General features: G+C 47.5%; 1 protein-coding gene across 1 annotated transcript in view; it reads left to right on the top strand.

The window, feature by feature from the left end:
• The window catches only part of LOC102273949 (ATP-binding cassette sub-family A member 17), a 94,969-nt gene extending 70,965 nt beyond the window's left edge, over positions 1-24,004 (top strand). The window contains 12 exon segments of the mRNA XM_070362588.1: positions 100-319; positions 3,523-3,681; positions 7,799-7,977; positions 8,611-8,736; positions 12,105-12,228; positions 12,231-12,298; positions 20,816-20,894; positions 20,897-21,002; positions 22,230-22,400; positions 22,631-22,821; positions 22,956-23,029; positions 23,516-24,004. Coding sequence (XP_070218689.1) covers positions 100-319; positions 3,523-3,681; positions 7,799-7,977; positions 8,611-8,736; positions 12,105-12,228; positions 12,231-12,298; positions 20,816-20,894; positions 20,897-21,002; positions 22,230-22,400; positions 22,631-22,821; positions 22,956-23,029; positions 23,516-23,905 — 1,887 coding nt within the window. The 3' untranslated portion in view covers positions 23,906-24,004.
• Positions 24,005-26,555: the final 2,551 nt, after the last annotated feature.

Below are 26,555 nucleotides of genomic sequence, written 5' to 3'. Positions count from 1 at the left end.
TTTACCTTATTTAGAATAACTTGAGATTATTGTATCCTTTCTCTCGTGCTTAGGGCTGACTCTTAGTGACTTTTCCAAATTCTGCCCCACTTTCCCCAGGTGGTATTTCTATACTACGATGAGGAGGCTTTTACACACAAGGAGAATGTCCGAGCTGTCTTCTTGATTCTGATGCTCTATGCCTGGGCCATCATCCCCTTCATCTACCTGACCAGCTTCTGCTTTGAGAATGCGGGGAACGCCTGTGTCAAACTCATCATCATGCTGACCTTTCTGAGCATTGGCCCCTTTGTTCTTGTCTCGGTCACAAGTGAAAAAGGTGAGGCCTATCAGGTCTACACATCACACAGCTTTAACCCTCCCTCTGGCAGCCACACAAGTCGTGCCTGTGAGAGCACGTGTCTGCAGGGGCCTGCGTGAGGCTCTTCTCAGCAGTGGTTGTTGGAAGAGCCCCAAACCATCAGCGTTGCAGACATGCACCTCCCGGGGGGCGTACACTCAGCACGGGCTGCGGTGCGCACAGACGGCATAACCGGGTGCTGCCTGGACGAGGCAGCCCTGAGCTCGGAGCTGGGGGTCCACTGAACAGAGACCAGAGGGGACCTGGAGCGATGGGGACAGCCGTATCATGACTGAGATGTTGATTACATGGGCAAAAATACTTGTCAGAATCACCGAACTGTCCGCTGGTGATCACGCACTTCACTGAAACAGACTGCCCCTCAGTTTGAGAGAAGGTAATGAGAGACTTCTGTAGAATTCCATGAAGAAGAAAAACTGGGAACAAGAAAGATCTGATTGCCAAAATAAGAATTTAGCAGAGGGGTTGGAAAATAAAGGCAATGAATTTTCCAGAAAGTAGAACAAAAAGTTAAGAGAAACAGAGAAGTTGAGAGAAAAGGCAGGTAATGTGACAGTAAATGCAGGAGATGCTATTTGTATTCAATCAATGAGCCTTCCAGAAAGAGAAAACAGGAAATCAGGTTGAGGAAACGACCCAAGAAACAAAAGAAAATTTCCCAGAGTTGAAAAAACCAGACTTCAAGATTGAAAGGGTTTATCAAATGTCCAACACTGAATGAAGAGAGACCCAAACACTTCCTGAAAGACAAGGGTTTCTGAACTGAGTTCTGTCGTCAGGCAGATGGGGGGACAGAGCAGAGACAACTTCAGGTGGGCAACAACAATTGAACCCATACCCCACTTTCTTGGAGAGCTAGTCAAGGATCTCAGCCAACAAAGTGCAGAAGTAAAGCGAAGGAGGAAGAAAGCACAAGAGCCAGAAGAGGATGGATCCCACCTCGGAGTGTGGCAGAGGAGATTCCGCAGTCGGATGACTAGGTAGGGGTGGTTTGTGGCCTCTCCTCCGTCCTCAGCCAGTGCTGGAGTAGGACCCGCAGAGAAGGAAGGAAGGAAGGCGAATAAGCAGGAGCTGTGAATACCTGTCCCTGTGATCACATGTGGGATTGTCAAGCACTCCTCTCCTGGGTGTCGGAAGATGGTCACTGACCCGGGAGGGTCTGGGAGCCGCTGTGGCTGGCTGTTCACCCCAGGCAGGGCTGTCAAGACTGCCTTGTGGTTAAGTCTGTCTCTATCCCACCCAGGAGCCACAGAGCTGAGTTCGGGCAGTTTCCCCGCTCCCCTCTACTTCAGTCTCCAGGGTAGATTTCCACATTTAGACTTCTACAGAGACAGCGTTAAGAGGACACGAGCCACTGTGCCTCTTCCCCAGGGCCATACCTGCCCCCTCTGCAACTACCCACCGGGGCCTGGTCTCCACAGGTGCAACTGTCTGATCACCAGAGCCATGACCCTGATGCCTCAGCCACAATGTGGAGCCACGACTTCTGAGCTGTGCCCCCAAACGGTGCTTCCGTCCCCACAGGTGGACCCTGGCTCTGCTGCTCTGAGTCCTGGCCCAGGAAATGTTGGTCTGGAGACCTCACATCCAAGTTCAACTCCCTGTACGTCGCAGTGGCCTCCACTGACAGGAATTTCATAAATTGATCCCCCAAAGCTGTACTACTCTAAATCCAAGCCCTGAGAGTAGAGTCTGTTTTCATATGAGGAGTCTGTTCAGCCTCTCTTCAGGGAGTCTGAGGAAAGTCACATGTCCCCGGGCTGTCTTCCTTGCAGGCCCCCCTGATTTGGAGCGGGTGGTGTATCAAGTCATGAAGCCTGAAATGAAAGCTCTAATCCCACCTCCTTGTTGGTGGAGATGGGTTGTGGTTTGTGCAGGGTGGCAGCTGGTGGCACATGGAGTGGCCTGGGGTTAGCACCAAACAGCCTGTGGGGTGGGAGAGGGCTGTAAGCGCAGCCCCATTGCAGGTCCGTTCCCACGCAGCACACCGAGCTCATCTTCTTACAGATTAATTTGCTTATGAGTAGCATAGTTATTTCGCAGAGCAGTTGTGTTTATTTGTTGTAAATATTTAAAGTATTTTAAATATACCAAAGGTTATATATAACCTTGTTTGTTATTTCTTCACTTTCCAATATAACATAAAAAATAGGCTTCTGTAAACTCTTAAGAGTCCCCAGTTTCTGTATTTGTTTTAGGACCAGACAACTTACTGACCTCTCCTTTATTTCTTTTTTCTAATTGAAGTATAGTTGTTTTACAATGTTGTGTTAAGTTTTGCTGTACAGCAAAGTGACTTAATGATTTACACATATATGCATTCTTTGCCATCATGGTTTCTCAGGGGATATCGGCTGCAGGGCCCTGTTGTGTGCAGCAGGGCCTTGGTGCTCATGCGTCCTGTGCATAATAGTGCGCGTCTGCCGAGCCCGGCTTGCTGCCCCGCCCCACCCCTGCGGGACCTTGAGTCTGTTTTCTTTTCTTGTTTCTTTTTGCCACAAAGCTTGTGGGATCTTAGTTCCCAACCAGGGATGGAACCCATGCCCCTTGCATTGGAAGCACAGAGTTCTAACCACAGGACCACTTTGGTTGATTCTTGTGGCTTTTCTAGGTATGTGATAATGTACAGCATCTGCAAATAATGGTGGTTTTGACTCCACAAACTCTCCACACAGCAACTGTGTTCTCCTTATCTACTTGTAAAATGACACTCTAATAAATCCAAAGCTGGTGCCCCAGGCTTTCCTGTCTGGCCCTAACTCATTTGTAAGCCTCCAGCCTTCAAAGCCACGACTTCCACAAGTGCATCCCCTACTGCAGCCATGCCATGCTGGTTTTCTCAAACACACCAAGCTCTTTCTGACTTGTCCGCATAAACAGTTGGAATAGAAGTAAAATGACTTCAGGAAGTACTGCAAAAGAAAAATAGTTACAGCTTAGAGGCTGGGTGACTGCCTCAGAAGAGGGAACACTGGGAGTCAGGGAGAACCTGATTTCTGGTCTTGGGCCTGGGAGTGTGATGAGCAGAGACAGATACAGCCACAGGTAGAAAGAACAAGCCCTTTATAGAGGAGAAGAGGCCCAGTGGGCCTAGAGAGTCGCTGGGGGATGTACCCACTTCTTCCTGAAAGAAGGGTTAATATTTTCTGTTCCCCTCACAGACCTTGGCTACACAGAGATCTCAGAGTCCCTGGATAACACGTTCCTACTGCTTCCAGGCCATTGCCTAGGGATGGCTTTAGCCAACCTGTACTACAACTTTGAACTGCAGAAGTTTTGCAAGGTCAAGAGCTTGGACCAGATTGAGTGCAGTAAAGTTTGTGAGTATGACAAACAGACTTTTGTTAATTACATTGTTTTTTAATTTTTAAGTTTTACAATGTTGTGTTGGTTTCTGTGCTAATTACATTTTTATTAAGATATAATTCATATAAAATTCACCCTTTTATAAAGTATACAATTCATCGGTTTTTGGTATATTCACAAGGTTGTGCAACCATCACCACCATTTAATTCCAGAACATTCTCGTCACCTGGAATAAAGAAATGTTCCATCCATTAACGGTCACTTCCCATTCCCTTTTCCCCCAAGCATCTGACAACCAATAATCTACTTTCTGTCTCTATGGATTGGCCTGTTCTGGGCATTTCTTGTAAATGGAATCACTGTGTGACCTTTTGTATCTGGCTGCTTTCACTTGCAACAGTATTTGTAAGGTTCATCCAGGTTGTGGGGTGCATCTCTACTTTGTTCCCTGTTATGGCTGGATAATATTCCATTGTATGGATGGACTACTGTTTGTGTATCCGTTCATCAGCTGATGGATATTTGGATTGTTTCTACATTTTGGCTGTTATGAATAATGCTGCCGTGGACATTCACATACACATTTTTGTGTGAGCCTGTTTTCAGTTCTCTTGAGTGTATACTTAGGAGTGGGTTTGCTGAGTCTTATGACTTTATGTTTAGCTTTTTCAGGAAGCACCAAACTATTTTCCACAGTGGCTGCACCATTTTACATTTCACCAGCAACATATGAGGCTTCTAATTTGTCCACGTCCTTTCCAACACCTTTTAAAATTAGTTATTTTCTTTAAATGTGGAAGAACATGTGAAGTTTACCATTTTAACCATTTTTAAGTGTGCAGTTCTGTGGCATTAAATACATCCACATTGTTGTGCCATCACCACCATCCTCTCCAGAACTTTCTCCAACTTGCAGAACTGAAATTCTGAACCCACGAAACACTAACGGCCCCACCCCAGCCTCTAGTGACTACCATTCCACTCTCTCTGAGTTGGGCTACTCTAGTTGCCTCACATGAAACATTTAATTCGTTTCTCATTTCCTCTTGGGTATATTCAATAGCTATTTTCTTTGTGGTTACCATGGGAATTGCATTTTAACATCCTTAAATTAACATTCTAATTTGAATTTGTATCAGCTTAACTTCAACAATATAGAAAAACTGCTCTTATGCAGCCCTTTCCCCAATCCCTTTTAATTATTGATGTCACAAGACCTCTTTATCCATTATGTGCCCAGAACCATAGACTCATTGTTGTTTTTTATGCATCAGTTTCTTAAGTTACACAGTAAACAAAAAGTGGAGTTACAAACCAAAGTTACTACAATACTAGCCATTATAACGTCCATGTATCTACTTTCGCCAGAGATCTGTATTAGTTTGATCTATATGTCCTCATATGGCTGATGTCTGTTGTATATGCGTAAACAAAACAACCTCCTTCCATAGTTCTTCAGGCACTCTGTCTATCAGATCTAATCCCTTGAATTTATTTTTTGTCACTTTCACTGTATAATCGTAAAGGATTTGATTTAGGTCTTACATGAATGGTCTAATCAAAATTGTAAGGAATTTGATTTAGGTAGGTCCCTACTTTCTTCAGTTTAAGTCTGAATTTGGCAATAAGGAGTTCTTGCCAATGAGGCAAAGGAGAAAAGGAAAGATACACCCATTTGAATGCAGAGTTCCAAAAGAATAGCAAGGAGAAATAAGAAAGCGTTCCTCAGTGAGCAATGCAAAAAAATAGAGGAAAACAATAGAATGGGAAATACTAGAGATCTCTTCAAGAAAATTAGAGATACCGAGGGAACATTTCATTCAAAGATGGGCACAATAAAGGATAGAAATGGTATGGACCTAATAGAAGCAGAAGATATTAAGAAGAGGTGGCAAAAATACACAGAAGAACTATACAAAAAAGATCTTCATGACCCAGATAACCATGATAGTGTGATCACTCACCTAGAAGAGCCAGACGTCCTGGAGTCTGAAGTCAAGTGGGCCTTAGGAAGCATCACTACAAACAAAGCTAGCGGAGGTGATGGAATTCCAGCTGAGCTATTTCAAGTCCTAATAGATGGTACTCTGAAAGTGCTGCACTCAACATGTCAGGAAATTTGGAAAACTCAGCAGTGGCCACAGCACTGGAAAAGGTTGGTTTTCATTCTATTCCCAAAGAAAGGCAATGCCAAAGAATGTTCAGACTACCCCACAATTGCATTCATCTCACACGCTAGCAAAGTAACGCTCAAATTTATCCAAGTAAGGCTTCAACAGTACGTGAACCGTGAACTTTCACATGTTCAAGCTGGATTTAGAAAAGGCAGAGGAACCAGAGATCAAATTGCCAACATCCCTCGGATCATTGAGAAAGCAAGAGAGTTCCAGAAAAACATCTACTTCTTCTTTATTGACTACGCCAAAGCCTTTGACTGTGTGGATCACAACAAACTGTGGAAAATTCTTCAAGAGATGGGAATACCAGACCACCTGACCTGCCCCCTGAGAAATCTGTATGCAGGTCAGGAAGCAACAGTTAGAACTGGACATGGAACAACAGACTGGTTCCAAATAGGAAAAGGAGTACGTCAATGCTGTATATTGTCACCCTGCTTATTTAAGTTATATGCAGAGTACATCATGCGAAATGCCAGGCTGGATGAAGCACAAACTGAAATCAAGATTGCTGGGAGAAATATCAATAACTGCAGATATGCAGATAACACCACCCTAATGGCAGAAAGTGAAGAGGACCTAAAGAGCCTCTTGATGAAAGTGAAAGAGGAGAGTGAAAAAGCTGGCTTAAAACTCAACGTTCAAAAAACCTAAGATCATGGCATCTTGTCCCATCACTTCATGGCAAAGAGGTGTGGAAGCAATGGATACAGTGAGAGACTTTATTTTCTTGGGCTGAAAAATCACTGCAGATGGTAACAGCAGCCATGAAATTAAAAGATGCTTACTCCTTGGAAGGAAAATTATGACCAACCTAGATAGCATATTGAAAAGCAGAGACATTACTTTGCCGACAAAGGACCGTTTAATCAAAGCTATGGTTTTTCCAATAGTCATGTATGGATGTGAGGGTTGAACTATAAAGAAAGCTGAGTGCCAAAAATTTGACGCTTTTGAACTGTGGTGTTGGAGAAGGCGCTTGAGAGTCCCTTGGACTGCAAGGATGTCCAACCAATCCATCCTAAAGGAAATCAGTTCTGAGTATTCACTGGAAGGATTGGTGCTGAAACTGAAACTCCAATATTTTGGCCACCTGATGCAAAGAACTGACTCATTGGAAAAGACCCTGATGCTGGGAAAGATGGAAGGAGGGAGGAGAAGGGGATGACAGACAATGAGATGGTTGGATGGTATCACTGACTCGCTGAACGTGAGTCTGAGTAAGCTCCAGGAGTTGGTGATGGACAGGGAAGCCTGGTGTGCAGCAGTCCATGGGGTCACAAAGAGTCAGAAACAACTGAGCGACTGAACTGAACTGAACTGAAACAAATGAATTGGAGAAGATAATGCATAGTATCAGTCTACTTGTATTTTAAAAGATTATATCCAGAGAGTATAGAAGTAGTACATTATATATATGTATATTATATATTATATATATGTATATATAGTATATTATATATTACGTATATATGTATGTATATATACACACACATAAAACCGCTGTAGGGAGAGGAGAAGTACCTTGACTCCATCTCAGACGTGTCTCTTTTTTCCAATGAGTGTGTATTGTATAATTTAAAAATACATGTGTTTAAAAGAAAATTTGAAGGCAAATCAGATTAAAATAGGAGACTTGAGGCTGCTAAGTGTTTCTGCATGAGTGGTCAGTTGAAGTTACAGGGTGATTAATAATTGATAAAAGAATCAAACATATAAATAGTTTGCATTTCAAGTAACTGTTATATGGATAGGGAGAAGTCTTTTACTTTACTGAATAATTTTTGCTAAACATTGGTTCCAGCAAAAAAAGCAGAATACTGTATATGTTTCCCATCTGCTGGGGTGAAATGACGACAGTGATGACAATAATGCTCCTTTTAAATGACATTTGTTACCGTAGGAATCTAGCTGCTCTGTGTAATCTGATCGTGTCCGTTTGTCCCATTGTAGCAGAGGGCTATGTGGTCCAGGAGGACATCTATGCCTGGGAGTCTCTCGGGATGGGGAAGTACCTGATAGCCCTTGCCATCTCAGGGCTCGTGTACCTCATCCTGCTTTTCCTCATTGAAACCAATGTCTTATGGGAACTGAAAGCCAGGTTTTCTGGCCTCTACTGGAAGCAAAAATTGGTGAGTGGGTCCAAGTGTAAGTCTGTAAGGATAGATAAGGGGCTGGCTTCACGGCTTAATTCCTGCAGTCTGCAGTAACCTTGATTCTCAGAGTCAGAGGGCCTGGAGATCGTGTAACCTGCCTTCAGAAGCAGAGGGGTTACTGAGGTCCCCAGGACCCCAGGCCCTGAGGGGAGAAGGGGGAAGAGCATTGGCCTGGGCCCTGTGACCCTGGCCAGCCGTGGATTCCCTAAAACTAGTCAGCTTGTAACACCTCTCCCCTCAGTCATTCAGGAGCCAGATAGGAGAATGGCCTGTTGTGTCCGTTCTTGATGTGAATATCTTCCAGTGGCAAAGCACCTCCCCCACCCCCATGATTATGGAAATCCTGTACAAAATGGGATTGTTGTATCTTGACACCTCTGGGCTTCAAGTCTTTTTTGTTTTCTTTAAGAACCAATGCTTTCCTGTCCAGCATATCACGGTCGTGTCAACATGCACTACCTGCGGCTGTCCCTGAGAATGGGTGGTGGAGTGCAAATGGGAACTGGCATGGCCGGGCACCTTCACAACGTTACGGGGAAGGACCTTGATGTCTTCCTCCTGTCCTTGCAAAAGCACTTACACCTGCCATCCTTATCTCGGGAAAAACAGGTTGTTTTGCAGAATGCAGAGTCTGTGCCTGGAGACCAAGATGTGGAAGAGGAAGCAAAAATGATCAAGAACTCTTGGGAAGATCTGTGTAAGAAAAACCCACTGGTCCTTAAAGAACTGTCTAAGGTAAAGTCCGATGTAGCTTGAAAAGCATTACTTCACTTTTCATCCCCATTACTCTTGGGGATCCTTGTGTAGGGAAGCAGCCATCATGGCTCCAGGACCCTGCCCACTGACTTGGAGTACAGTGTAGTGCCCATTTATCAGCAGCTTTGCTTTCTGAGGTTTCAGCTACCTGCAGTCAACCATGGTCCAAAAATATTAAATGGAAAATTCCAGAAATATCAGTTCATAAGTTTTAAGTTGTGTGCTGTTCTGGGTAGCATGGTTAACTCAAGCTGTCCCACTCCACCCCTTTGTCCAGCTTGTCTGCTGTTTCATCCCTTAGTTACCGGCTCAGTTATCTGATCCAGTTTCGCAGTATCGAGTGCTTGCGCTCAAGGACTTCTCATTTTACTTACCCCAAAGCCCAAGGGTAGTGATGTTGTCAATTCGGATATTCCCTTACTGTGCCTAATTTATAAGTTACACTTTGTCAGAGGCATGTATGTATAGGAGAAACATAGTAAGTAGAGGGTCCTGTGATATCCATGGTTTCATGCTCCGACTGGGGTTCTTGGACCATATCCCCGGGGATAAGGGGACTACTGCACTGGCAGAGGATTCAGATGAGTTTTTATGGGAAAGACTCAGAGAGAGGTTTCCTCTGTGAACAGATGGCATCTGAGCTCATTTGTGCACCCAGAGACAGCAGGTAGTGCCTCAGCACCCCATTGTCTTCTAGGGGCCCCTGAGGACAAGGAGGCCTGGGATAGGAGGGGCACCGGAGCCATGGATCCCAGAAGCCCTGAAGGGTGGACATGGTTGAGTCTCTCCTGGATCTAGAAAGCAGTCTGTGGAGGAGCCAAGGAGGGGATGTGGGCTCTGAAAGCCCACAGCAAGCCTGCTAATCTCCCTAAGAGCCCGTGGGGACTGTGCTGAGAGATTCTTCAGACAGCCAGGAATGTACACACACTCATGCACACGCACACACACATGTACGCAGAGAGGGGGAGGGAGACAGAGACAGACAGAGTTGTTTCCCTATAGTTACTAGCTGTTAAAAAGCCCCCAGAATCAATCTGCCTGACTTCAGGCTCTACTACAAAGCCACAGTCATCAAGACAGTAAGATACTGGCACAAAGACAGAAATATAGATCAATGCAACAAAATAGAAAGCCCAGAGATGAATCCACACACCTATGGACACCTTATCTTTGACAAAGGAGGCAAGAATATACAATGGAGAAAAGACAATTCTTTAACAAGTGGTGCTGGGAAAACTGGTCAACCACTTGTAAAAGAATGAAACTAGAACACTTTCTAGCACCATACACAAAAATAAACTCAAAATGGATTAAAGATCTAAAAGACCAGAAACTATAAAACTCCTAGAGGAGAACATAGGCAAAACACTCTCCGACATAAATCACAGCAGGATCCTCTATGACCCACCTCCCAGAATATTGGAAAAAAAAGCAAAAATAAACAAATGGGACCTAATTAAAATTAAAAGCTTCTGCACAACAAAGGAAACTATAAGCAAGGTGAAAAGACAGCCTTCAGAATGGGAGAAAATAATAGCAAATGAAGCAACTGACAAACAACTAATCTCAAAAATATACAAGCAACTCCTACAGCTCAATTCCAGAAAAATAAATGACCCAATCAAAAAATGGGCCAAAGAACTAAACAGACATTTCTCCAAAGAAGACATACAGATGGCTAACAAATACATGAAAAGATGCTCAACATCACTCATTATCAGAGAAATGCAAATCAAAATCACAATGAGGTACCATCTCACGCCAGTCAGAATGGCTGCTATCCAAAAGTCTACAAGCAATAAATGCTTGAGAGGGTGTGGAGAAAAGGGAAACCTCTTACACTGTTGGTGGGGATGCAAACTAGTATAGCCACGATGGAGAATAGTGTGGAGATTGCTTAAAAAACTGGAAATAGAACTGCCATATGACCCAGCAATCCCACTTCTGGGCATACACACTGAGGAAACCAGAATTGAAAGAGACACATGTACCCCAATGTTCATCTCAGCACTGTTTACAATAGCCAGGACATGGAAGCAACCTAGATATCCATCAGCAGATGAATGGATAAGAAAGCCATGGTACATATACACAATGGAATATTCAGTTCAGTTCAGTTCAGTCGCTCAGTCGTGTCCGACTCTTTGCAACCCCCATGAATCGCAGCACGCCAGGCCTCCCTGTCCATAACCAACTCCCGGAGTTCACCCAAACCCACGTCCATCGAGTCGGTGGTGCCATCCAGCCATCTCATCCTCTGTCGTCCCCTTCTCCTCCTGCCCCCAATCCCTCCCAGCATCAGAGTCTTTTCCGATGGTCAACTCTTTGCATGAGGTGGCCAAAGTACTGGAGTTTCAGCTTTAGCATCATTCCTTCCAAAGAACACCCAGGACTGATTTCCTTTAGAATGGACTGGTTGGATCTCCTTGCAGTCCAAGGGACTCTCAAGAGTCTTCTCCAACACCACAGTTCAAAAGCATCAATTCTTCAGTGCTCAGCCTTCTTCACAGTCCAACTCTCACATCCATACATGACCACTGGAAAAACCATAGCCTTGACTAGACATTACTCAGCCATTAAAAAGAATATATTTGAATCAGTTCTAATGAGGTGGATGAAACTGGAGCCTATTATACAAAGTGAAGTAAGCCAGAAAGAAAAACACCAATACAGTATAACACATATATTTGGAATTTAGAAAGATGGTAACAATAACCCTGTATGCGAGACAGCAAAAGAGACACAGATGCATAGAACAGTCTTTTGGAGTCTGTGGGAGAAGGCGAGGGTGGGATGGTTTGGGAGAATGGCATTGAAACATGTATATTATCATATGTGAAACGAATTGCCAGTCCAGGTTCGATGCATGATACAGGGTGCTCGGGGCTGGTGCACTGGGATGACCCAGAGGGATGGGATGGGGAGGGAGGTGGGGGGTGGTTCAGGATGGGGGACACGTGTACACCCGTGGCAGATTCATGTCAATGTATGGCAAAACCAATACAGTATTGAAAAGTAATTAGCCTCCATAAAATAAATAAATTTATATTAAAAAAAAAAGCCCCCAGAAACCAGCTCAGGCAACATCAAAGTGGTTTTCTTTGCTTTGAGGAAAGCAGGGAAGAGGCTTATCTTAGAGAACTATGTTCTCAGTGTGCAGGGGCAGGAAGAGAGAAGACCTCCTGAGCCCACTGGGAGCAGCAGCTGGGATGAGAAGGCAGATCCCAGCCTGGGTACCTCGGAGTCCGGGAGCCCTGGGGGCAGAACTGGAGTGCAACTGAAAACTCCGGGCTGCTGGCTCCAGGCCTCCTCACTGGGTGTCTTGTCTTCTGTCTTGGCTATCTCAGGTCTATTCCAGGAAGGTGCCTCCACTGGCTGTGAACAAGGTTTCCTTCACTGTTCAAGCAGAGGAGTGCTTTGGTCTTCTTGGCCTCAATGGAGCTGGGAAAACTACCATTTTCAAGATATTGACTGGGAAGAGTCTATCACCTCTGGGGACGCCTTTGTCAACAGCATCAGCGTCAGCTCTGACTTGAGGAAGGTAGGCGGTGACCTGGGACGAGGGGGCATGAGCCTAGGGGTGGTGTGGGTGTATCAGGAAGAGGGTCCCCTGAAATACACCTGTGAGTGTTACAGAGGGTTGGGGACAGGGAGCTGGAATGAAGCCCACCTTTGAAAATTCCAGGTGTCGAATTTATCTCTGACTCCCAAAACCATAGCTCCTTCCTAGACCTCTTCTCTGAGCTCCAGATTGTATGTCAAGCTGCTTACTCAACATTGCCTTGAAAATGTCCCTGAAACCCAAGGCCTCTCAAGACCAGTGGACCCCCAAAGCCATGAGCTGTCCCCACAAGCCCCCGTCTCTTCCCCCACTCCCCATGTGCTCCCTGGAGGACTGAGTGGCACCATCTACCGCCATCCCAGGCACCACTCAGGACACCCAGCTGGCAGTCATGGTCCATGGATGCTCCCTCCCAGTGAGCCCTGGAATCTGTCCTCCCTGACCCTGTGCCCACTGCACTTCCCGAGCCAAGGCCATGCCTAACTTTCAGCCTCAGCTTCCTTGCCTTCTCTGAAGCATTTCTTAACGCAGGCCTTTCCCTCCTTCACACTCTAGCTTTCCTTTTTGTTCGCTCCTATAGCTTCTCCTTTCTTCTGGCTCTTCTCTCACTGGCACTTCTTCCTTAGACTCCTGTGGTGGATCTTCTTCCTCTAGCCCATTAGACTGCACTGCTCCCCAGGGCCGCAGCATCAGCCCACTGTCTTTGTCCTTCCACACACACTGTCCCCACCCCCCCCAATCTCATTCCTTATGCTGACTCCCATTATCTTCTGTCTGCTGATGGCTCCCAAGCAGTCACACCCTCAGCCCAATCCCAGTCCTGTGTTTCAGACCTGCATATACATCCCTTCTAAACAGCTTGACAAAGACATAGTCAAATTTAGTATATGCCTTACACCTGACCCCCTTCTTGGGGTCTACTTCCATCATTGGCACCAATTCAGTGAAACAACTTTTGAACGCCTAGTGTATGCCAACAGTTGTGTAAGCCCAGTGACTCTCACTTGCAAGGAGCTTATGATCATGAGAACCAGCCGTTGCCATGCAGTGACTTAAGTGTAATGATGGTGGGGGAGTGGGGTCAGTATACAGTGGATTCAATGACAGGCGTACAAGGACACCAAACTACAGGGGTCTAGTCGAAGCTGTACCATTCACAGCATGCACTGTACTAGCTTTACTGTCCATGACCAACATAAAGTTTAGAGAGAAGGTGGAAGAATCAACATGGGCTAGTTCCAGAATCCATGCTCGTAATTATTACTCTCTGTCACCTTTTAGCAGACACTGCTTGGCCGAACAACCATACCCAGTATAAGCATCTCATGGCTAGGAGCCATTTACTATTAATTTTAATTTTTATTATTTTAAAAATTATGGACAAGTCTTTTGGTAATGGCAAATCAGGTAACTCTAATCCCTTTCCTGGTGGTCATTAATAACTAGAAAAATAGGACCAAATTTTGGAAACATGTCTTTGAAGGATTCAGAGAACTAAAAAGATAGTGAAGACTTATGAGCCAAGAGGTAGGAGAGGACGGGGACCCAAGGAGGTGGCCCATTCAAGGCTGGGTTGCTGAGCTCTGAATATTTTTTGCCCTTAGTTTTGAATTGGCCCACACTGGAGTTCAGGATGAGCCTTCTGGGGCATAGGGAGGCCTGATGCAAGCATCCTTTCCTTGAGTCAGGACCCTGGAGGGCTGCATCCCAGGTGTAGGGATGAACTGTACTTGGACAAGTTCATGCAAGAATTGCAGAACAACCTGGACTCTTATCAGTCCCTGAAATGGAATTGATGTGACTCAACCACCACTGCTCCCAGGTGCCTGGCAGGAGCAAATGTCAGGAGCTGGCAGAAGAGGCTCACATCCTAGGCCTCAAATGATTTCAGCAAACAACTTGAAATGCAGTGTTTGGTGCACATTAAAAAAATAATAATAATAACCATGCACGTGTACCTAAACAACAACTCCTCCCCACAAAAAAATAATTTAGAATGAAGCATGGAGAATCAAAGTGTAGAAAACAAATATACAGAAGAAGATAAGAAACATTGTGGTATACCTTCAAGACAGCCCCCTAGTAACCCTCCTGAGATTTACACCCTTAAGAAGATCACCCCAGATGGTACCAGGGTTGGTCTGTGTGACTGACAGAATACTGTGGAAGAAGTGGTATGCCACTGTTGAGACTGGGTCATGAGGGACACAGCAGCTTCTCTTTTGGGTATACTCGCCTTCACAGCACTCACTCTGGGGAACACTAACGGCCATGTCATGAAGACTCTCAGGCAGCCCTGTGGATCATAGAAAATAATCAGTGCAATAGGAGACAAAGTGAGAGAGAAAAAGGAATATAGAACATACGGGACAAGTAGATAGCCCTAAGATGGTAGATTCAAATCCAATTACATTAGTACTTACATTACATACAAATGGATGAAAGACTTCAATTGGAAGATTGAGATTATTAGAGAAGATACTCAAAGGTTAAAACAGAGTTACCATATGACCCAGCAGTTTCACTCGTAGGTATATATATCCAAGAGAACTAAAAAACCGTTAATACATTCACACAAAAATTTGTACATGAATGTTCATAGCAGCATTTTTCACAGTAGCCAAAAGGTAGAATCAACCCTAATGTCCACTAACAAACAGATGAAGGATAAACAAAATGTGATGTATCCATGCGCAAGGATATCATTCAACCATAAAAAAGGAATGAAGCACCGACATACGCTATACTACGCATGGACCTTAAATACGGGATGCAGAGCAAAAGAAGCAGAGCACAAAAGGGCACAGATTGTGTGATTCTGTTTATATGAAACACCCAGAACAGGCAAATCCATGGTGACAAGCAGATCGATGGTTGCCAGGGCTTGGGCGTTCTGGGGAAAATGAGTAGTAACTTTTCATGGATTTGAGGTTTCTCTGGGGAGGAGCGATGTCATGTTATAAAATTGATTGTGATCATGGAGGAGAAAGCAATGGCACCCCACTCCAGTACTCTTGCCTGGAAAATCCCATGGACGGAGGGAGCCTGGTGGGCTTCAGTCCATGGGGTCGCTAAGAGTCAGGCACGACTGAACGACTTCACTTTCACTTTTCACTTTCATGCATTGGAGAAGGAAATGGCAAGCCACTCTGGTGTTCTTGCCTGGAGAATCCCAGGGACGGGGGAGCCTGGTGGGCTGCCGTCTATGGGGTCGCACAGAGTTGGACATGACTGACGCGACTTAGCAGCAGCAGTGATCGTGGCCCACCAGTGTGAATACACTAAAAGCCACTGAATTGAACACATTTGATGGGTGAATTGTATGATATGTGAATTATATATCAATAAGCTGTTACTGAAAGAAGGAAGAAGGAATGAACAAGCAAAGGAATAAAAGACACGACAAGACAGGATGAGGGCAGGTGGTCATGACAGCCCCACCGGCTAGCCTTGTCACCACCAGTCATCCATCCAACTCATTGAAGCTCACTGAGAGGCAAGTACAAACCTGCTCTGTAAACTCAGATGAAAAGGAATGTTACATTTCTTTGTATTATTTAAAATCAAGCGGCATCTGCCTACAAGACCCTCCTCTTGTCTGACTGGCAAGAAACTGGATTTCAGTCTTCCTGGAATCTGTCTGCACATCACCTCCTGGAAGTTTGTGAAAATTCATGGTAGGAAATATAGTTCAACATGCTCCTCACTTCACTTTCTCCTAGAAATCCCACATGGATTAATCTCATTAGCAAACTCAAATCTACATCCTTGCTCTCTTCCTTTGTGAGCTTTCTGCTTACCACCCTTTACATGTGCAAATATTTTTAAACATTCTTTCACATTTCCTAAAATATATTCTTATCACATGTGAAGAGCCGACTCATTAGAAAAGATCCTGATGCTGGGAAAGATTGAGAGCAGGAGAAGGGGGCAACAGAGGATGAGGTGGTTGAATGGCATCACAGACTCAGTGGACATGAATTTGAACAAATTCTGGGAGATAGTGAAGGACAGGGAAGCCTGGCGTGCTGCAGTCCATGGAGTTGCAAAGAGTTGGACATCATTTGGCAACTGAACAACAATTCTTTTCAGAATCTGCTGGTACGCCAAAAGTCAGCAGAGACTTTTGAATGTCCACATGCATTTCTATCAAAGTCATTCACTGTCTCAGAATCGTTCGGCTCCACTGTGGGACTTTCCCTGGTCCATGGGGCCTCGTGCTCTGAGCAGGGCTCTGTGGCCATCCTATGGCAGTAGGCTTACTCCAGACTCAGGTGTGTAAGAAATAGCACATTCCTTCATTTTCTTTGCATCAAATTATAACATTTTCAAGCCTTCTATCCAAAAATTTGTTCATAAATTTGAAGGCCTATATAGACCAACACTGGAGGTAAATTTCAAATAATGATTGAAGATCTCCCCTTTCTTAAGAGTCCAGGCTAAAAGGGATTGATGGGCAAGTCTACCAGCCACCACCAAGCAGTTATTTCCTTCTTGTATACCTCTTCCAAATCACAGGAGAGAAGACGGGGTGCTACCCAATCTGAAGTGAAAATCAAACAAACAGTGTCCAACATGAGCCATAGGCCAACTTCATATAGGAACATAAAGCCTTAAGTAAGATATTTAGATAGCTGAGAAAAGAAGAGAAAGGCAAAGGAGAAAAGGAAAGATATACCCATTTGAATGCAGAGTTCCAAATGCAAGGAGAGTAAGAAAGCCTTCCTCAGTGAGCAAAGCAAAGAAATAGAGGAAAACAATAGAATAGGAAAGACTAGAGATCTCTTCAAGAAAATTAGAGATACCGAGGGAACATTTCATCCAAAGATGGGCACAATAAAGGACAGAAACGGTATGGACCTAACAGAAGCAGAAGATATTAAGAAGAGATGGCAAGAATACACGAAGAACTATACAAAAAAGATCTTCATGACCCAGATAACCATGATAGAGTGATCACTCACCTAGAAGAGCCAGATGTCCTGGAGTCTGAAGTCAAGTGGGCCTTAGGAAGCATCACTACGAACAAAGCTAGCGGAGGTGATGGAATTCCAGCTGAGCTATTTCAAGTCCTAATAGATGGTGCTGTGAAAGTGCTGCACTCAACATGCCAGCAAATTTGGAAAACTCAGTGACTTTTGAATGTCCACATGCATTTGGACAGGACTGGAAAAGGTTGGTTTTCATTCTAATCCCAAAGAAAGGCAATGCCAAAGAATGTTCAGACTACCCCACAATTGCATTCATCTCACACGCTAGCAAAGTAACGCTCAAATTTATCCAAGTGAGGCCTCAACAGTACATGAACCATGAACTTCCACATGTTCAAGCTGGATTTAGAAAAGGCAGAGGAACCAGAGATCAAATTGCCAACATCCGTTGGATCATTGAGAAAGCAAGAGAGTTCCAGAAAAACATCTACTTCTGCTTTATTGACTACGCCAAAGCCTTTGACTGTGTGGATCACAACAAACTGTGGAAAATTCTTCAAGAGATGGGAATACCAGACCACCTGACCTACCCCTGAGAAATCTGTATGCAGGTCAAGAAGCAACAGTTAGAACCAGACATGGAACAGCAGACTGGTTCCAAATTGGTAAAGGAGTATGTCAACGCTGTATATTGTCACCCTGCTTATTTAACTTATATGCAGAGTACATCATGCGAAATGCCAGGCTGGATGAAGGACAAGCTGGAATCAAGATTGCTGGGAGAAATATCAATAACCTCAAATATGCAGATGACACCACCCTAATGGCAGAAAGTGAAGAGGACCTAAAGAGCCTCTTGATGAAAGTGAAAGAGGAGAGTGAAAAAGCTGGCTTAAAACTCAACATTCAAAAAACTAAGATCATGGCATCTGGTCCCATCACTTCATGGTAAATAGATGGGGAAACAATGCAAACAGTGAGAGACTTTATTTTCTTGGGCTGAAAAATCACTGCAGATGGTGACCACAGCCATGAAATTAAAAGACGCTTGCTCCTTGGAAGAAAAGCTATGACCAACCTAGACAGTGTATTAAAAAGCAGAGACATTACTTGGCTGACAAAGGTCCGTCTAATCAAAGCTATTGGTTTTCCAATAGTCATGTATGGATGTGAGAGCTGGAGTATAAAGAAAGCTGAGCACTTTTGAACTGTGGTGTTGGAGAAGACTCTTGAGAGTCCTCTGGACTGCAAGGAGATCCAACCAGTCCATCCTAAAGGAAATCAGTTCTGAATATTCATTGGAAGGACTGATGCTGAATCTGGATCTCTGATACTTTGGCCAACTGATGTGAAGAACTGACCCATTGGGAAAGACCCTGATGCTGGGAAAGATTGAAGGCACGAGAAGAGGGCAACAGAGGATGAGACGGTTGGATGGCATCACCAACTCGATGGACATGAGTTTGAGCAAGCTCTGGGAGTTGGTGATGGACAGGGAAGCCTGGCGTGCTGCAGTCCATGGTGTCACAGCGTCAGACACGACTGAGCCACTGAACGGAACTGAACTGAAGATATTGACAATAGAAATTCAGCAGGATATTGAAAGAGTAAAAATTACAATTGTCAGGCTTATTCCAGAAATGAGATTTAACAGTAGGAAATCTACCAGTATAAAGCACTACCTTCATAGATGAAAGGAGAAAAATATTTATCAATAGAAGCGGAAGAAGCATTGGATGAAAATTCAGTACCCACTCATGGTTTTTAAAAAAATGTTAGCAAACTGTCTTGAGATAAAAGAACTAGAGGTATCATGCTCCCTGACTTCAGACTATACTACAAAGCTCCAGTAATCAAAACTATATGGTACTGGCATAAAAACAGACACATAGAACAATGGAACAGAATAGAGAGCTCAGAAATAAACCCATGCGTTTATGGTCAACTCCCCTGGAAGAGGGCATGCCACCCACTCCAGTATTCTTGCCTGGAGAATCCCATGGACAGAGGAGCCTGGTTTGCTGCAAGTTCATAACAGCAAAAACTCGGAAATATCACACATGTGCCTGAATCTTTTATAAACAGCCAACCCAAATCTTCATGGCAGATAGATGGGGAAACAGTGGAAACAGTGGCTGACTTTATTTTTCTGGGCTCGAAAATCACTGCAGATGGCGATTGCAGCAATGAAATTAAAAGACGCTTACTCCTTGGAAGGAAAGTTATGACCAACCTAGACAGCATATTAAAAAGCAGAGACATTACTTTGCCAACAAAGGTCCGTCTAGTCAAGGCTATGGTTTTTCCAGTGGTCATGTATGGATGTGCGAGTTGGACTGTGAAGAAAGCTGAGTGCTGAAGAATTGATACTTTTGAACTGTGGTGTTGGAGAAGACTCTGGAGAGTCCCTTGGACTGCAAGGAGATCCAACCAGTCCATTCCAAAGGAGATCAGTCATGGGTGTTCATTGGAAGGACTGATGTTGAGGCTGAAACTCCAATACTTTGGCCACCTCATGCGAAGAGTTGACTCATTGGAAAAGACCCTGATGCTGGGAAAGATTGAGGGCAGGAGGAGAAGGGGACAACAAAGGATGAGATGGCTGGATGGCATCACTGACTCGATGGACGTGAGTTTTCGTAAACTCCAGGAGTTGGTGATGGACAGGGAGGCTTGGCGTGCTGCGGTTCATGGGATCGCAAAGTCCAACACGACTGAGCGACTGAACTGAACTGAACCTAAATCTTAATGATTAAGTCACAATCAAACTGAGTTGGAATAGGCTTATGTGCTCAGTTGCTCAGTAGTGTCCAACTCTCTGCAGCCCCACGATCAGGCTCCTCTGTCAATGGGATTTCCCAGGCAAGAATACTGGAGTGGCTTGCCATTTCCTTCTCCAGGGGATCTTCCCAACTCAGGGATTGAAACTGTCTCTTGTGCCTCCTCCTTTGGCAGATAGATTCTCTACCATTGTGCTACCTGGGAAGCCCAAGTTGAAGTAGGTTTGTATTAATATTTACTGACCACGGCTGATCCTTAATACATAACATTGAATTAAAATGATAGAATGGTAAAATGGTAAGTGTGGAATGGTAAATAAGGGTGACCCAGTTGTTTTATGCAGCCATGCAGAAGTCTGGAAGTGCACCGATGTGACTGCACCACCTGGGGCAGGCCCCGGACAAGAGATTCCAGCACCCTCACAAAGAAAATGTATTTGTGGGTTACTTGTCTAATAGAAAATATGCTTAAACGGGAAAAAATAAAGTGTCTTCTGCCGACCATACTCTTGGAAAGTGGCAAGAGATAGGGCAACTGTGGACACTGAGGTTTCCTGCTGGGCAGGCAGGATTGTAAGTGCTCCAGATCCACATGCGCCCTCTGGGGTTGGGGTTCACGCCAGCAGCCAGTGCTGCATCCAGGCTCCCCAGTGTCCCTGGTGGCCCCTGGCACATGTCTGTTCACCTGGCACTTGTGGGTGTGCATGAGGCAGAGGCCAGGCCCCTGCCCAGTGGGGAGCTTTCCTTCTGACCCGCCTTCCCCTTGGGCTGTGCTCCAATTCCAGGTGCGACAGTGGATCGGCTACTGTCCCCAGGTCGATGCCCTGCTGGACCACATGACGGGCAAGGAGACGCTGGTCATGTTCTCCGGCTCCGGGGCATCCCTGAGCGTCACATCAGCTCCTGTGTGGACCAAATTCTTGATGACTTGCTCATGTACACGTACGCCGACAAATTGGTGAAGACCTACAGGTGAGACTCGGGGCCCCCTCAGCCCTCCCGTCCCAAAATAAGATGTGCTGTGGTTCTGTTCAGTGCTGGGGGGTAGGGCAAGGCCTCCTGGCTCTGTGCCTGGGGGAACTGTGTGGTCCTCACCACTGCGCAGGTTTCCAGGGAGGTGGCCTTTCTGCTCTGTGAGAATGGGTCAGCGGCCTGGGCTGTCCCATGGCCCTGTTTCCTCTGGTTACCTGGCTGAGGATGGGCTGACGCACCACAGCTGTTACTCTTCCTGCCACTTCACCAGGGCTTCTGACCTGCAGCAGATTTGCACTGCACGCCCACACTCCCGCACCCTGCTCTGTGTGAGCCATCTGAGCAGCTGATGTTCTACTGAAGAGCGTGGGGTCTTCCTGGGTCTTTCGTCACCAGTGATCCTAACCCAATTCCCGTTAGCTTAAACAAAGCAAGGCTACTCGGTCCCAAGTCCCAGGCCGCCCCTTGAGCTGTGCACAGTGCCCCTGCAGACTGTTAGCAGAACTGGATCAGGGCGCCCAGGAGTTAGAGGACGGTGCCCTCTTTCTTCTGTTAACTTCTGTTTCAATCATGTTTTCATGTTTCCCTGCATCTTTTGATGATTAAATAAATTAACATTTGGGAAGTAGGCAATGGCACCCCACTCCAGTACTTTTGTCTAGAAAATCCCATGGATGGAGGAGCCTGGTAGGCTGCAGTCCATGGGGTTGTTAGAGTTGGACACGACTGAGCGACTTCACTTTCACTTTTCACTTTCATGCATTGGAGAAGGAAATGCAACCCACTCCAGTGTTCTTGCCTGGAGAATCCCAGGGACAGGGAAGCCTGGTGGGCTGCAGTCCATGGGGTTGCTAGAGTCGGACACGACTGAGCGACTTCACTTTCACTTTTACTTCACTTTACTTTACATCATAAATGCTATGTGTTCTTCTTAAAAGAAGTTAGCTAAAATGGTTCTATGCCCTTACCCTGCGACACCCATAGAGGCCCTCAGAGGAGATCCACGGACCATGTGCTCAGCCTGGACTGACCCCTATGCCCAGGAGAACGGTTTAGATGCTGAGTGGACAGCTGAGTTACAGTGTACCCCTGGGGGCGGGTGGTGGGTCATGTTACTAAAGGCCCCACCAGGGCACATGAGCACTTTCTTAGCAAAGGAAAAAGCAGGGAAGATTGCACTGGAAACTTAGGGTTGCCAGTCACCCAATTTCTCCCCCTCGGCCCCAGTGGCGGCAACAGGCGGAAGCTGAGTGCTGGCATTGCCCTGCTAGGAGAGCCTGTGGTCATCTTCCTGGACGAGCCATCCACTGGCATGGATCCTGTGGCCCGGCGTCTGCTCTGGGGCACTGTGGCACGGGCCCGAAAGTCCGGCAAGGCCATCATCATCACCTCCCACAGGTTCAGCCAGGATGGGGGCTGTGGGCCGGGTGGGCCAGGAGGGGCTGGGTGGACAGAAGATCTGTCAGCCTCTGGTGAAGAGTCTGTGAGGCGAGTGGGCCACACCCTGAGCGTGGAATCAGGAACAGCTTGATCTGGGCGTCAGCACTTTCCTAGGTGCACGGTTTTGGCGTGGAGGGCAGGCATCAGCATTCCCCGCTGATATATCAGGCTCCGCCCCCTCTTCCCAGCATGGAGGAGTGTGAAGCCTTGTGCACCCGGCTGGCCATCATGGTGCAGGGTCAGTTCAAGTGCCTGGGCAGCCCACAGCACCTCAAGAGCAAGTTTGGCAGCGGCTACTCCCTGCGGGCCAAGATCCGGAGTGACGGGCAGCAGGAGGCCCTGGAGGTGTTCAAGGCGTTCGTGGGCCTGACCTTCCCAGGTATGTGCTGCAGAGGGCGCCGTGCGTCTGTGCATCCCTGAGCACTGGAACGGGAGTCACGATTCCGGGGCGAATGCCACCCTCCCCTGGCCGTCCAGCCTGGCCCTCGGGGACATGGTCTCTCCTTTGTGCAGGCAGCGTCCTGGAGGATGAGCACCAAGGGATGGTCCATTACCACCTGCCCGGCGATGACCTCAGCTGGGCGAAGGTGAGCACATACCTGGACACCAGGGAGCACACCTCTGATGTCGTGCACTTTCAGAGTTCTCTGTTTCCGGTGGAAGTCCAATTCAGTCCTGCTGCAACATTCATGTGAATTTCATAGAAAATTTTGATAAGTATATTTGAACTGGAAGGGACCTCAGAGATCAGCTCCTTCTGCCCCCTCATCTCACAGAGAGGGGAGCTGGTTCAAAGAGGGCATGCCACATTCCCAGTGCACACAGCAAGCCAGGACCCAGCGGGACCTCTGCTTCTGGCACCACTCCCAGCCAGGTCCCTTTCCCTCAGATCCCAGACAGCTGAATTCCGTAGGACTGACTGCCTGAGAGGTGGTCTGGGAGCAGCTGAGAGAGGAATGGGCCTCTGGGGGCTCTGTAACAATCTCAGAGACCTTTCCTCTTCCCACCCCTTGCTGCGTCCGCCCCCGCTCCCCTGTGCCTGCCGTCCACAGTGGCCCCCTCCCTTCCCACAGGTGTTTGGCATTATGGAGCAAGCCAAGACGATGTACATGTTGGAGGACTACTCAGTCAACCAAATCTCCCTGGAGGACATCTTCCTGAGCTTCAGCTGCCCTGTGCCCCCTGCGCAAGGGAGTAACAGACAAGGGAGGGCCAAGCCCGCAGACCCCGCGTTTCCCTGTCCACCTGTCTCTCCCTCTTCCTCCCAGCTACCCTCTCCACCTCCCACTCCACCCCCCACTCCATCTTCCTCCCAGCGTTTCTCCCAGCCTCTCTCCTGGTCTCCCATTCCAATTCCCTTCAGGCCTTCCTCCTGGTCTTCATCCCAGCCACCCTCTCTGCCTCGCTCTCCACCTGCCTCCCAGCCTCCCTCGCCACATCCCTCAAAGACTGCCTTGCTGTAATAAAGAGTTCCCTGTGCTAGGCTAGCCCGGGTGCACACAGCCTGCCATGGGCTGCAAGGTGTACAGAGGCAACCTGAAGACCCAGTAAGCTCAGCTTGGGGGTGGAGGAGTGGGCTGGCTCTCTGCCAGATTGAGGGCACCAGCCTTAGAGGCCTGGTGGAGAATCCAGGTCCATTTCTGTGGAAAGGGATCCCCTTGGATCACACGTGAGTGGCCTGCAGGCTCACTGAGACCTGGCTGTGGGATCAGAGGGACATCTGTCACATCCCATCAGCAGCATGAAGGCCTGGGGGTGACCATGGCTGTAACAGGGCCGTGCTCCTGAGCAGAGTGTAAGAGGGCCCTGCTTCTGACTACAGTGTAACAGGGCCGCCGTGCTCCTGACTATAGTATAACAGGGCCGGGCTTCTGACTACAGTGTAACAGGGCCGTGCTCCTGACTACAGAATAACAGGGCTGTGCTCCTGACCTCGGTCTAAGAGGGCTGTGCTCCTGACTAGAGTGTAACAGGGCTGTGTTTCTGACTACAGTATAACAGGGCCGTGCTCCTGACCACAGTGTACCAGGGCCGCACCCCTGACCACGGTATAAGAGGGCTGCGCCCCTGACCACGGTGTACCAGGGCCGTGCCGAACTACAGTATAACAGGATCGTGCTCCTGACCATGGTCTAAGAGGGCCATGCCCCTGACTACGGTAAAACAGGGCCATGACCCTGATTACAGTACAACAGGGCCGTGCCCCTGACCACAGTCTAAGAGGGACGTGCCCCTGATTACAGTATAACAGGGCTGTGCCCCTGACCACAGTCTAAGAGGGCCATGCCCCTGACCACAGTGTACCAGGGCCGTGCCCCTGACTACAGTGTACCAGGGCCATAGTACTGAAGGTAGGACAAGTTTGCAAACCTAAGTCACCATTTTCCAATATTTCAATATTTTGATTTGTGTGGCTCCATCTGTTCTTTGCCCTGGCTGTAACACTAACCCTAACCTGTATGTGGCCCTCCATCAACCTGTGATGTAGTCATAATCATTATCCCCATTGCCTGGAAGAGTAAGCTGAGACCTAGAGACATCCAGCAACTTTCCATGGTCAGCTGATGGCAGAGCCAGGATTCACCTCAGGCAGAAGTTCTCAAGTGGGGTTCCTGGCTGGAAGCATCCACCTCTTCAGAAACTTGTTAGAAATGTGGGTTCTTGCGCTCCACCCCAGCATCGCTGAATCAGAAATTTGAGGGGTGAGGTCCAGCAATCTGCGTTCTGATGCAACTCAGGCATGAGCGGCGGTGAGCGAAGGCTGTGAGCTGGGACCATCAAGCCTGAGTGTGCATGGGTGTGGCCCTGCACCTTTATCACGAGGGCCCTTCTCCAAGAAGCACATAGCTTCTTTCTCCAGCGTGGTCACGCCAGCCCCTCTCACAAGCCCCGCTGGGCTCCTTTGCAGGTAGCCCACTCTCTCCCTTCTAAGCCAAGTTCCAGGAAGGAGTGTGGTGTCTGCTGTCCCTGGCCCCACTTTCCACCCCCACGTCCGGCTGCACACCCACCGCTCTTTCCTGTGACTGCTCAGAGTGTGGGCCTCTGCCTGGAGGAGTCCAGCGACAAAGTAACAGTACAGGGGGAGGACAAAAAGTACCAAACAGGAAACTGTAGCCAGTGGGAACACAGGTCTGTGAGGAAGGCTGAAAGCCTTCAGGCCTGGAGGACTCGCCCCTCCTCCGGTGTGGAGCAGGCCCCACACCACCCCCACCTCCTCACCCCTGCTTCCAGGGCCTCATAGCCGCGCTGTGATCATCTGTTCACTTGTCTCCTACTCCAGACTGGCTTGGAGTCTTGGCATCTTGGCTCCTGTCTGTGTTCAGCTGCTGAGCACAGAACCAGTACCCTGATGGAGTTCAGAGAGCAGCGTGAGGGGTGGGGGGACAGAGCACAGTTTTGAGGCCTTGGGAAGAGGGTAAGAAGACAGCCTTGACCCAGATTCCCTGGCGTCTCTGGGGAAAACCACTGTGTCCTTGGCCATCAAGCACTTCTCCCAGAAGTTGCATTTCTTTCCTTGTCAGAATGTCTCACAGAGGAGGTGGGATGTGAGCTGGTTCCTGAAAGACAAGGCTGAGTGGGCACTGCCTAATACCTGGGTGAACAGAATGTTGAAGCCACTGAAGCAAGCAGGCGTGCTCTTCTGTTTTAGTGGGCTCCCAATTGACCGCGAGGAGATACTGAGGACTGACAAGGTCCGGGTGACACGCTGAGGGCTTGCCCTGGGAGGGATGGAGGAGGGGTCCAGGGTGAGCCACGTTTCAAGGGAAGGAGTCAGACATGCTGGATGAGTTAGTCACCCAGGTGTGTTTCTGCCCTGCGATCTATGCCAACAGCGACGCGGCACAGAACCAAGGGTCTCCTCGCCTGAAGCAAGGACGGGAAGCAGGGCCTGCGGCCTCAGGGTGCGGGCCACTAAGGTCAGGGGGCAGCCTCGGTGAGGTGCCTCCCGCGGGCGCCCACTCGCCTGCCTCCACGCAGGGCGAAGACCGCGTCGGGGTCCGCCCTCAAAGACCCCGGGCTCGGAGGCGCGGCCGGTCCGCTCAGACTTTCACTGACAACCCACTGTGCGCCATGGGGCCGGTCGCCGGGACCTCTGCCGCCGACTCAGGGGCA

The sequence above is a fragment of the Bos mutus genome, chromosome 25 (genome assembly GCF_027580195.1).
Source record: "Bos mutus isolate GX-2022 chromosome 25, NWIPB_WYAK_1.1, whole genome shotgun sequence".
Classification (NCBI taxonomy): domain Eukaryota; kingdom Metazoa; phylum Chordata; class Mammalia; order Artiodactyla; family Bovidae; genus Bos; species Bos mutus.
Note: the sequence above shows the minus strand (reverse complement) of the source record. Positions and strands in the feature narration are given on the sequence as shown.